Here is a 13,324-nt window from a genome sequence, read left to right on the forward strand (position 1 = left end):
AAGTGAGGCTGCAGATGAGTGCACTGATCGAAAGATCTTATAAGATAACCTTTGTATGGGTCCCCTCTCATTGCTCAATTCCTGGCAATGAGAAGGCGGACACTCTAGCAAAGGTGGGTGCCCAGGAAGGCGAATTGTTTGATAGACAGATTTCATACGATGAATTTTTCCAATTACTGCGTCAGAGTTCCCTCTAGAGTTGGCAAACCGATTGGGACACTGGAAGTCTTGGGCGGTGGTTATATTCAATTATTCCAAATGTTTCTTCGAGAGCGTGGTTCAAAGGTTTGGACGTAAGTCGTGACTTCATTCGTGTAATGAGTAGACTTATGTCCAACCACTACTCGCTAGATGTGCACCTCCACAGAATAAATCTTGTTCAAAACAATGTCTGTCGGTGTGGAAACGGTTACGATGACATCGATCACGCAGTTTGGCAATGTACGGATAGTTACGCAGCCAGAGAGTACCATTTGAATGCCCTTGAGGTCCAAGGAAGACAACCCTATGTTCCTGTTAGAGACGTGTTGGGAACTCGCGACATCTGCTATATGCAGTTGATCTATATGTTTGTGAAACGGTCTAGTATAAGAATTTGATGCTTTTGTGTTTTTTTTTCTTTTTCGTTATTAGTTTGTTTGTCTTGTCCCCTCATCTCACCGTCGCCCACCCTCGACAGCTAGTGGAACACCAGATGCTATCCCTGGTCATTATGCACAATGCTACAGTGCGTGCGGCAACCCTCGGTTGAGACAATGATACCTCATATCCATATCCCTAACCTGACCCGTCCCACAAAAATTGTTGCCCCTATAACCTCGAGTAAACCGCGAGTAATCGGTCGAAACCTACTAAACATAGATTTAAGATGAAATTTTTGTATAAACAAAACTTGAGTTAGCGGCTCCGCAAAGCTTATGCGATTGAGCCTTACAAATAAACGAATTGGAAAAAAAAAATAGAAATCAAAGACATAGTCCTATATCAAAACACTACTGGAAGCACTAAAGGTGTTGAATATGGAGATGGAAATTGACTGGAAATCGGTCAGCCATACCACTTACGCGATTGTCCGCCAATTCCTAGATTAGGACTACGAAGAACGAGCATAAATTTACATGCCTGGTTCTCCTTTTTCATAAAGGAACCTAGAGCAAGTGAAAACTTCGCAATTTTAACTTTCCCGTGAACATGTCAAAATACAACGCAGTATCTTCATTTTTGTGAGAAAAATAACATGTCTTATACGTTGTTCGTTGATTCCAAGTTCTACAGCCGTCAGAATAAAGGGCACATTTTCCGTAGCGTGAAATGGTCATTGTGAACTATTTATTACACTATTACAATTTATTCTACACATTCTCGCTATTAATTATATCCACCAGCGTCCGATTCTCCAGCATCGTCAAGTGGGTACCGCTCACAATTTTCAAAGTCACCGAACCAGATACGAGGCTTGCCAGTCCATAGTCCTCCTCGATGTCAATAACGGAAGCTTCTGATGCTCGTACCAGAACAACCGGAACGTTCGAAAGCTCACACTTCTTAAAACTCGTGTGAAACACCATCTTCATGCGATTGAACATCGCTCTCGTAATTTTCCGTACATACTCTGGTGAATAGATAGCCTTACTTCCCGCCAGCTCAATCAACTTCTCGATGCGATCTCGGAACGTTGTAACCTCCATTAACGTACAAATGGTTTCATGTATGTGGTCCGGAAATACGATTGCAACGATCGCTGCTAGTAATACTTTCTGGATGATTTCGTCGGACGGATTTTCGCCTATGTGCGCCGCGGACAGTTTTCTCAGGAAATTTGGAGCACCGTCCAGTAGGATGAGCTTCCCAGTTTGTTGTGTCCCCTGTAACCGTTTGGCTATTTCCAGCGCTAGAAGCGTCCCGAAAGAATAGGCGACGATTGTGTGACTTGCGAATCTACTGAGTATGTGTTCATCCAGACCTTCCATCAGATGATCCACGATAGCTGGAATTGTGTGAATATCTACGGTGTGGAGTGTTTGCAGTATGTAGATTGGAGCATTTAAATCGCTTGCAAATGTTCTCCAGATCTTTCCAGCAACACCCTCGATTCCCGGAATGATCAATATCGGTCTACCTTCATTCGCACGAGATGATAGCCGAAGCAAGGTTTCACCACTGAACTCCTCGTCACCCAAACTTCGAAGCAGCAAATCTATTCCACCAACCATTCGCTTCTCAGCTTTGTTCGTTGACTCGTCATTGATCTTCCTTTCGTCCACCATTTTTTGAAGCTTCAAGAACGTTAACGTACGCAACTCTTGGGGAGACAACGTCAGATCGAAGTCCCTCTCCAGCACCTGTTTAATTTCGACCGCCATCAACGAGTCCATTCCAACGTCCGCCAGCGAGCTGTCCATGGAAATTGATTTGAACTCACGGATACTGATGATGTTCATGACAGCTTCGATTATGTTGTGGAAGCTACAGTCGAGACGTTTCTCCGCCACAACCATCGATGCTACGATCGGTTCTACACTGGTTAACAATCGATCCAATTCCTGCAGGCAAGATAAAATCCGCTGCTGCAAAGTGCCCCGAATTTCCATGTCCAATCTGTCTTCCGCCATGTCGGCAACGACACCGACCTCACCCACGGCACCCCATTGAATAGCTATTCCGGGTAGACCATCCACTACGCGCCTCTCCACGATTCGCTCCATAACCGAATTCGCCATACCGTAATTGCTCTGGCCAGAATTCCCTCTACCACAGGATACGCTTGAAAAAACCACGAAATGTTCGAGATCCGGACACAGCTGTCGGCTTGCTTCATCCAAGTGTTTTGTAGCTAGCGCCTTCGGCGCAAGACACTCTATGAACGTTTGCACGGTTTGATTTTCCAAGATGCAATCACGCAACTGTACAGCGAGGTTGAAAAGAGCAACGACCGGACCGAGTTCGCTAGCCTCCTGAAACAGTTGTTGACATCCACGCGGTGAGGTTATGTCTGCTGTGCTTACAACAGTTTCGACTCCATAGCTCTTCCATAATCTGAAAGAAGGGCACAATGAGTTGTCACTGAGCTTCGATCATAGATGGCAGTGCTACCTGATCCTGTAATCTTGGTAAGGCTTCGTAATCCCTCGACTGGAGCTTAAAACCAGCTTTCGACAACCACGCAATACCAACCAATCGGCCAGTTCCAAACCGAATCCTCCCAGACCTCCGATAATGATGTACGAAAGGGTCGCATTGCAGTGAATCCTCGGATGGTATGAGATTGGAATAGTTTGACTGTCAACTTCGCTTTCTCGAACTCTCAGAAGGATTTTCCCGATATGTTTCCCGCTTGCCAAGTAACGGAAAGCCTTCTCTATTTCCACCGCTGGATACACTGTCGAAGGTAGCGGCTTGATAACTCCTTTGTTGATATCGGCAGTTAATAGAGCGTGGAGACGCTAGAAAACGAGAAATGGAATGAAACGTGATCCACGCAAAAAAAAACAATTACCTGTTTCTCCTCCAAAGATCCTTTGAACATTGCATCAAGCATCACTGCTGTGAATGTCAGCCCTTTCTGGAATAGCCGCATCGCAATTCGGGAGTTTTTCGCCATGTCATACTTTCCAATCTCCAGAAAATGACCATTCCTAGCCAAACATCTAACCGAAGCTTGTAGCTTTTCCTCTGCTAGTGAGTTTAGAACGTAGTCAACGCCTCGTCCTCCCGTTCCCAACAATACCATCTTCTCGAACGATGTGTCTCGAGAATTGCCGATGTTCTCGGGCTTTAATTGTGGATACCTTGTCTGGATAAACACCCTCTTCTCCATGGTACCAACTGTGGTGAAAACCTCCAGCCCATAGGCAAGACACACCTGAATTGCGGCCAACCCGACGCCACCACTACCAGCGTGGATCAGTATCGATCGGCCCTTTTCAATCCTGCTACAAATGAATAGTGCCGTGTAGACAGTGCCATAAACCACCGGAACCGTCGCCGCTTCTTCCAAACCCCATCCGTCGGGAACGGTCCACGTGAGCTGCGGATCACTATCCACCAAGGTTGCCATCGCACCAGAGGCCAGGACACCCATCACCCGCCTACCTTTCGCGGAAACCCCCGAAAACTCATTCCCGAGTAGACACTCCTGCTCGAGACGATCCACGTGCAGAACATCCGACGAAAGGCGCCCGGTTGCGATCATTACATCACGGAAATTCAACGCACTACAAACTACACGCACCAGCTCACCCTTCGGGGGCGCCACATCCAGCGGACCGTTGAACCATGTCATACTTGAGAGATCACCTTTCGTCGAACAGTTGGCGTAGCAATGACGATGAACCGGTTCGGTGCTGGGTTTGTTGGGCAGCAACAGATGCCGGTAGCTTCCCCATGATCCGTTTCGGTAGATGTTCATCACCAGATCCAGGTCGAGTTGCTGTTTGTAGAACGGGTGATTCAGCGCAAAGGGTGGAGCACTCGGATCGTCTACGAAGACACACTGAACTCCGTATGCTTTGGTTTCCTTACTGATGCAGTTCACTAGACCGATGATTCCGGATGTTGGGTCATCCTGGGCAAAGAGGACAACCGATTTCAGTTTGATGAAATGCTTCAGCTTCTGAAGCCACTCGTAGGTAGCGTCGTTGGAATCGGTACGTATCACGGCTGGTGGCTCCTTGACATCGAACAGTTTTTTCTGGAACAGCGTGAGAGTTTCGCTGCGCTCCGTGGTGAATTTGGCGATGAGTTGTAGTTGGGGACATGTGTTAACGGGGAGGTTGTGGGAATCCCGGATTACAAGGAACCCCGTAGGAGTCAAGCTAGCCATTGCATCCCGTAAAAATGATGCGTCAGAGAGGTTATTGAGGCTAATCAAAATGTGCAGTCCTGATAAATTGTGTAGTTTCTTATTTTTCACGGTAATATTAGGCATGTCAATCGGTGGTATATAATCAGCGCTTAACAAGGTTAGTGTTGGTTTTATCAAAGGTAGATCCCCTATGGCCCTGACAAAATGGGGAAGAAGTACAGGCACAGAGTTGTTGAACATTTCTACAACGTTGATTGCCAGACTTGGCGCGTTCTCAAGGGCTATTTGGACGCACGCTCTCACCGCCTCTAGTGAATCGAGTTGATCAGTGAGGTGATATGGCAAGAATCGATATGTCTCGATCACAGGTATTCCAGGAGGATTTCGTCTTCCGACAACATTAACACGAACTCCAGATATGCGAATTGAACCACAGATAGAAACTTTGGTGTTGGCGCAATTGGTGACGGTGAAATAGTCACGACCATCCCGATCCTGAGACATCAATGATAGATGGTACTTCGGATAAATCGTCAAACTTTCGATGGCAGTAGGAACCATTAATGTTCGGGTATCAACCGCTATTATACTCAACTGAAGCATACAATCCAGGAAGGCTATCCAGTTACCTTTCCATTCAATCCTCGCCGCCGACCCGTCACTTTGAGCTTCCAGTACTGATTTGAACAAACCACCGTAATGATAACCACGCAGCCGAAGCTCTTTGTAGAAATCTCGCGACGCCATTTTCACTGACGATGTCGTCGCGCTACCAACGGGAAATTGTTCCGGAGAAGTGTTCAGCTGCCGTGCGTATCCGATCACCACAGCTGTAGCCCCTTTCAAGATCTGCGATAGACAATGTTTGAAACTCATTCAGTTTTCTCCAATCATGCGTACCTCGAATCTCCCGGTTGCTCTCTGTATCATGACGTTCAGAATAACGGTCTGATTCGGCACCAGCGGGGTAGCCTGCAGGAACTGAACGTCATCGAACTGCATTGCGCAATCCAGCACCTCCCGTTGACTCAGAAATGCGACCAGTTCCCACACCAGACTCAAATAACCCATCGCAGGAAGTAACACCTTTCCATCTATACAGTGTCCGGCGGCAAACTGGTAGTTCTGATCGGACAGAGAAATTTTGAACTGGAGACTGTTTGGAACACGCAGAGCCGACCATTCGTAGCGCACGACCGACCACGAGTCTCGGTGATCCCATCGGACCAGGGGTGATATCATAGGAGTTCCTCGAGAGACAGGGAACTGCACTGGGGGGTACAACTTGAGCAGATTGATATCCTGCTGAGATAAGTATAAGCTGGAAGAAGCCACAAAGATAAACAACATTTTTTCAAGTATTGCGTAGATACGTACTGACCAAGGTTACATAGAAAACTCATTACGAGATCCGACGATTGTCGCTCGATAGGTACACAGTTGCATTTCCTTTTGAGGCTCTTAAAAATGGGGTTCATAGACTGCCTGATGAGCGGTACAAGCAGCTGACAATCGGTGGGTATTAAGCCGATCAAACTGACAGTAGATGTCGGACTATGTACGGCTGGGACTGCGAGTTGCGATAAGCTTCTGGCACTGAACCATCGTCTCGAGGGGTGTTTCCCTGTTGGAATGATACTACATGCGGAGTTGAACAAATTCTTCGATATATCATTGGTAGTTTCCGGTTTTGAAACAATACTTGTGAAGGGCAGATATTCCGCAGTCTTCCCACGGAACTTTAGTTGGTCCACAAGTGCACGAATCGGATTCAATGGGCCTCCGACAACACCATAACGGGATAAAATGCTATCCTGTATGAACCTATCAAAGGATAAAAGTGGCGCTGGAGATGGAATGTCTAATTCTAGAAAGGCACCATATTGAATGTCAGATTGATACTTCGAAAGTACGACACCATGACTATGAGCGAGTTTAAGAACCTCATCTAGGTTCAAACACTGGTCGAGATAGGCGCACGTTAATTGTCCGACAGAATGTCCGCCAAATGCACTGATATTTACACCGACTGCGACAAGCAAATCTACATAAGCTATCTGGAGGACCGTTGATCCAACGATCATCTGAAGCAGATCAGGTTTCCCAATTGTGTTCCCAAAAAGATTACATCCGAAGGATTCCAGCACCGAGCAACATCTAGTTACGGTGGATTGCACCACCGGAAATCGACCGAACGATTCCAGATGTTCTCTCCACTGAAGATCCACACCTGGGAACACTACGACCAGGGGTAGAGATTCCAGCGAGATGCGTGTGTTTCTTCGAATCTCCAGATTAGCTTGATCATGTCCACTTTTGCTATAAACTCCAAATCCTCGATATCGATGACCGGGAATTTTCTTCCGTTGAATGTTGTACAACAGTGAGACATATTCAGCATCCCCAAAACGTGACGCATCATTCCCAATCAAAACGTCGATCGCCTCTTGGGTCCTACCAGACCATATAACCAATCGAGGTAGGTTATCATCTCGCAAACATTTAATTTTCTGCTTTGTGTTGCGATGAATTAGTGTGTGTCCATTGGCTCCCCCAAAACCAAAAGAATTGATCGCTATGAGCGGCCCATCAAGGGATCTTGCACAATCTACGACTTTCAAGCGACCCTCTATTAGGGCAGGAACATCCGAACGTGCAACCAAATAATGTATGTTAGGCGGGATGATACCCCGCTCCATAGCGATAATACACTTCGCTATCGAAGCGAGGCCTGCGGATGCCTCTGAATGACCTATGTTGGATTTAACCGATCCTATCGGCAGGGGATCGCTACGGTTCGCGCAGAAAACTCTATCGATCGCATCGCACTCCTCGGGATCTCCCACCACGGTACCCGTGCTGTGAGCTTCGATGAAAGCAATGGTCGCCGGGTCAATCGCTAATTCGTTGTAGAACTCAGTCAGCAGCTGCTTCTGCATCACTCCGGAGGGGTACGTGATTCCCTCGGACTTAAATCCATCGCAGTTGGTTTTGCTGTGCAGTACATAAGCATATATACGGTTCGCATCGTTCGTCTTCTGGAGCAAAATGGCGCAAATGACCTCCGCCCGCGTATAGCCGCATGCACTCTGATCGAAGGGACCCGGAATTCCGTTCTTCGCCAACACCCCCAGAAGCGAGAACTGATAGGAGATGTAGGGGTGCAAACACAGGTTGGTTCCAGTTACGACTGCTGCATCACATTGTCCGGAGAGGATACTTCTTCGAGCAATGTCCAACGCATACATAGAACTGCTGCAAGCCGTATCGACAACCATTGATGGACCTCGGAAATCGAACGTATAAGATATTCTGTTGGCTAGCTGTGATTTCGCACATCTTGGAGAGAACATTAAGTCATTTAACCAACTCAAATGAATTCAACGAAACATGACTCACCCCAATATCCCTCGCCCCTTAGGGGGGCACAACTGGTACAACACCCTAGCTTCCGATTCGGAGTAACAAACGGCGGTGAAGACACCCGTCTTCGAGCCCCGAAGTGTCTCCGGGTTCACACCGGCATCCAGTATCGCCTCGTAAACGTGCTCCAGCAGCAACCGCTGTTGGGCATCCATCGTGTTGCATTGGTTGCGATTGAAGCCGAAAAACTCCCGGTCGAATTTGTCCAAATTATTAATCTTCCCCGATCGCCGTGGGACATCCGACATCGTTTGAGGCCAGCGCGTTTCCCAATCATCCATCAAATCCCGCCCGCTGTATAGATTGGCGGCGAACTCGTGCATATTGTCCGACTGTGGGAACCGCCCGGATATGCCCGAGATCACTACGCAATCATTCAACCTAACCGAACCCAAAAAGGTGGAAGTGGACATTGTGATGTAAAAAAGTTCACCCAGTGTGTAGTTCAAAGAAAACTGATACAATTAAATAAATTCTGCGCTTTATATCGGCATCAGCCGTTAGCTACTTTGTTCAATGCTTTTTTTTTTTGGTTGCATGCAACGATGATTTGGGGACCAAAACGTGCATTCGAAGTGCACTATTCAGTTCATTCAAGTCCAATGACTTCGTGGTACGCAAGAATGTTAAAGCAATTTGTCCACTGGCTCGAAGCGAGGTATGAAGTTCAAAATTAATTAACAACAAATAAAAAACCACAATGAAACGCAACGGTTTATGCAAAATGGTGAACTTTAGCTCTCGCAAAACGACGAACGATAATCACTTGGGCATTCGATTTCTCCCAACGGAAGTACTGTCTGTCTACCAGCGTATCTCCAATTCAAATTCACGTTCGTTAATTAGTGTACACAAAAGCCGTCTGTGATAACAGGTCATTTGACCTCGCTTATGACAGCGGCTTAAAACCGATAAAATATTTGAACGGTGTGCACCAATTCTACTTACACAATATGGACTTGATTATATCGTCATACTTACCATACTTGATATACCACACTATATTTTGTTTAGAAAATGAAAGAATTATTTATTCAAGTACGTTCCCGATACAGGCACACCCTTCGCATATATTTTGCATATATTTGGGCGATTCAATTATCGATCCAAATTTTTATACTTTCATTTTAAGTACACCACAATCTTGATCATTCTAACTGAATCATCCCGAATGACTGATAAACCAGAAGAGCTTTGTTTGTTGGTGGTTTTCCTTTTGAGTTCACCCAATAGCACAATGCTATTTCAAAAGTGATGGCTCTTCTTAAACTGAACTCGATGTTGTCATCGTGAGACGCAGTAAAAATGACAAGAACTTCGTAATCCTAAGTCTGTACGAGAATTCGCTAACGAAATACGATTGAGCCGTGATGTAAGACGGAATCTATGGAAAGGCCGAATCTGGACAAATACTCAGACGAGAAATGTTCATCGTTCGCATCTGCAATTCATCACTCAAGTCGTTCTAGTTGAATGTTGGTGTTGGGATGGCAGCTTTTGAAGTGGATCTACGTCTTCGATTTCTATACCGGAGTCACTCAACGAAATTGAAAATAGCCGTAAAACTGACAGCCCCTTATTTTTCCAGTTAGAAACACATTTTTTTCGAAAATTTTCCGATGTCCCCTGTACAAACTTGTCATTTTTTACATTTCGGAAGTCGCTTCGCTGTGAAAACAAACAAACGGTCGGCAAATAAAGCCTGTCCACGTTAAATTTCGGACACTTTCCTTTCAGCGTAGTTTATGAAATATTTCACTAATTAATGAAATATTTCACTTACATGACAGCGGCAGCAAAATCCAACACTGTCGGTACGCGATCTCGCCAAAAAGCTAAAACTGCCAAAGAATACCGTGTTTAGTGTGTGCAAATCGTTTGACCAGCGCTTAACTGTGGATCGGAAGGTTGAAAGCGGAACAGATCGAAAAGTATGCTCCCGAAAGATGGACCAAAAGGTGGTTGCCATTATTGAGATACATCCCAACCTTACCAACCAGTTAGAAATGTTCCTCGAAAGGTTGGAAAATCAAAATCATATGTACAAAAAGTGAAGCAGAGGCATGGACTGAAGGCGTATAAAGTGAGAAAGGTGCCCAATCGTGATAAGCAAAATTTCACTGCAAAAATCCATGCTAAGGTGCTCTACACCCAGTTTTTTGCAAAAATGTTCATGCACCATAATGTACAATGAAACTTATGTTCTCGAAGACTTCCAACAGCTTCCGGGTCTTGCTTTTTTTTACTGCAATGCGAAGGAATGCCGTAGCCGAGTGTTTCCGGACCCAGAAGCAGTCTAAATTCCCCAAAAAATACTTGGTTTGGCATGCCATATGCAGTTGTGGCCGAAAATCCAAATCTTTCGTCTCTACCGGCACTATCAACAAAGAAAGAACTGGGCTCTGATTAAGCGAAAACTATTCGAAACTAAGAAGGAAGCGAATAGCATTAATGATTTCAAGAGGAGATGGAAAAGCGCCGCCGCTAGCATATCTGAGGATACTGTACGAAACCTAATGATAGATTTTTTTTTTTTTTATCCAAAATATATATTTTATTAAGGCTCATATGGCGTCAGCCTAACGGGGCCGGGAGTTCAATATTTTGAAAATGTTTGCTTAGACAATGTTAGTAATATGTAACCGATTACTCGCGGTTGACTCGAGGTTAGTATTACAAGTGTTCTCATAATTGGTATGTCGCAGTCTTCGATGCTCTGTACGTGTGCCCGACACGGGATACTTCCTATTGGGATGCAGCTGACCATTAATCAGCAACGCCCCCCTAGTCTGTACCTCATATCTAGCGTGGTGCGTCTTTCTCGACTCGAGGAATCCAGGATAGAATGGTCTCTTGCCGGCGCAATCATCAGTTCGTGTAGAGTTGTCATGAGCGATACAACCTTTGGCTCTTGTTGAATGATCAGTGGACTGCACAACCTTTGGCCCGTGTGTCTGTAAAGAGTGTGTGTATGTATTGCCGCGACTAAGTAAAAGTTTATCGATCGGATAGGAGGGATATGAAACGGGGACACAACGAAGGAAACATCATTAAACGTTGACATCGGCGTTTCTGAGGAACAGGTATAGATGAAGCAGAAGATCAGGATCACGGCTACCTAAGATATCCCGGACGGGGATATCCGATTGTCTGCCTTGTGCACTCAGTGCTCTAGAGAGCTGAGAGCGAGCAGTATGGAACCGGATACACGACCAGACAACATGCTCGATGTCGTGGTAGCCATCGCCACAATCACAAAGATTGTTTGCTGCGAGCCCAATGCGATAGAGATGCGCGTTTAGGTCGTAGTGATTGGACATAAGCCGAGATATCACGCGAATGAAATCACGACCTACATTCAATCCCTTGAACCATGCACTCGTCGAGACCTTAGGGATAATCGTGTGTAACCAACGACCGAACTCATCACCACTCCACATGCGCTGCCAACTTACGAGCGTATACTGACGAGGAATGTGGAAAAATTCATTATAAGCAATTTGCCTTTCAAAAAGTGTGCCTTCTAAAGCGCCCACCTTAGCTAGCGAGTCCGCCTTCTCATTCCCTGGAATCGAGCAATGAGAGGGAACCCATGCTAAGGTAATCTTGAATAATTTTTCAACCAAAACACTCAATAGTTGTCTTATTTTTGTTAGGAAATAAGATGAGCGTTTATCAACCTTCATTGAGCGGATTGCCTCTATTGAGCTGAGACTGTCTGGAAAAATAAAATAGTGGTCGATGGGCAATGTTTCAATGATCCCTAATGCGTAATATATCGCACCCAGTTCAGCGACATACACGGAACAAGGATCTTTGAGTTTGAAAGAGGCACTGGAATTTTCATTGAAGATGCCGAAGCCAGTGGACCCGTTTATGAATGAACCGTCAGTAAAGAACATTTTATCAGATCTAACTTTCCCATATTCTGCCGAAAATATCGACGGAATAGAATCGGAGCGTAGGTGATCTGGGATTCCATGGATTTTTTGTCGCATGGACAGATCAAAAGTGACAGAGGAATTGCAAAAGTATGGGAAGCAAAATTGGTTGGAGATGCCCGGAGAAGGGTGCACTTCATGGGTAAGGAACTCATGGTATAAAGACATAAAACTTGACTGAGGAGTCAGTTGGAGTAGATTTTCGAAGTTATCAATTACCAATGGATTCATGATCTTGCAACGGATGAGAAATCTGTAGGATAATTCTGTGAACCGAAGAGTAAGCGGGGGTACTCCTGCCAAAACTTCGAGACTCATCGTATGTGTCGAATGCAAACACCCCATGGCTATACGCAAGCAACGATATTGTATCCTCTCCAGCTTGAGAATATGAATCCTGGCAGCTGATCGGAAGCAAAAACTGCCATATTCTAACACTGATAATATCGTTGTTTTGTATAACTGAATGAGGTCTCCTGGATGGGCACCCCACCATGTTCCGGTTATTGTTTGGAGAAAATTGATTCTTTGCTGGCATTTCTGTTTCAAATACGCAATGTGTATTCCCCAGGTACATTTAGAGTCAAAATATACTCCAAGGTATTTGAAAAACATCGAGTGCTTGATCGTTTTGCCGGATAGGTGAAGCAGGAATTGGGCGGGTTCGTGCTTCCTAGAAAAAACGACCATTTCGGTTTTCTCCGTAGAGAATTCGATACCCAGCTTAAGAGCCCACGTGAACAGATTGTTCAGGGTATCTTGCAAGGATTTTTGCAGAACGGCGGGATTAGTACCCGTGATGGAAATAACTCCATCGTCTGCAAGTTGTCTCAGCGTGCAGTCTCTAGTTAGACAATCATCTATATCATTGACGTAAAAACTGTACAAGAGGGGGCTTAGGCAGGAGCCTTGTGGTAGACCCATAAAACTGTATCGAGAAGATTTCAAGCTGCCATGATTGAAAAACATGTGCTTTTCTGACAGTAAATTGTACAGGGAATTATTCAGAATTGGTGAAAGTCCACGATTATGAAGTTTCTCTGAGAGAATTTCCATGGAAACTGAATCAAATGCCCCTTTGATATCGAGAAAAACGGAAGCCATTTGTTCTTTGCGAGCAAATGCGATTTGGATTTCAGAAGATAGCAGCGCGAGA

The 13,324-nt window shown here is 45.3% G+C and overlaps 1 protein-coding gene across 1 annotated transcript; it reads right to left on the bottom strand.

The window, feature by feature from the left end:
- Nucleotides 1-1,345: 1,345 nt before the first annotated feature.
- Nucleotides 1,346-8,664, bottom strand: LOC129779931 (fatty acid synthase-like). Its single transcript, XM_055787715.1, has 6 exons — nt 8,204-8,664; nt 6,182-8,143; nt 5,705-6,125; nt 3,497-5,653; nt 3,094-3,443; nt 1,346-3,036 (listed from the first exon to the last, which is right to left on the bottom strand). Exons 1-6 carry the CDS (start codon nt 8,638-8,640, stop codon nt 1,353-1,355), a joined length of 7,011 nt encoding a protein of 2,336 aa, XP_055643690.1. The 5' UTR covers nt 8,641-8,664; the 3' UTR covers nt 1,346-1,352.
- Nucleotides 8,665-13,324: the final 4,660 nt, after the last annotated feature.

This window comes from Toxorhynchites rutilus, chromosome 3 (assembly GCF_029784135.1).
Source record: "Toxorhynchites rutilus septentrionalis strain SRP chromosome 3, ASM2978413v1, whole genome shotgun sequence".
Classification (NCBI taxonomy): domain Eukaryota; kingdom Metazoa; phylum Arthropoda; class Insecta; order Diptera; family Culicidae; genus Toxorhynchites; species Toxorhynchites rutilus.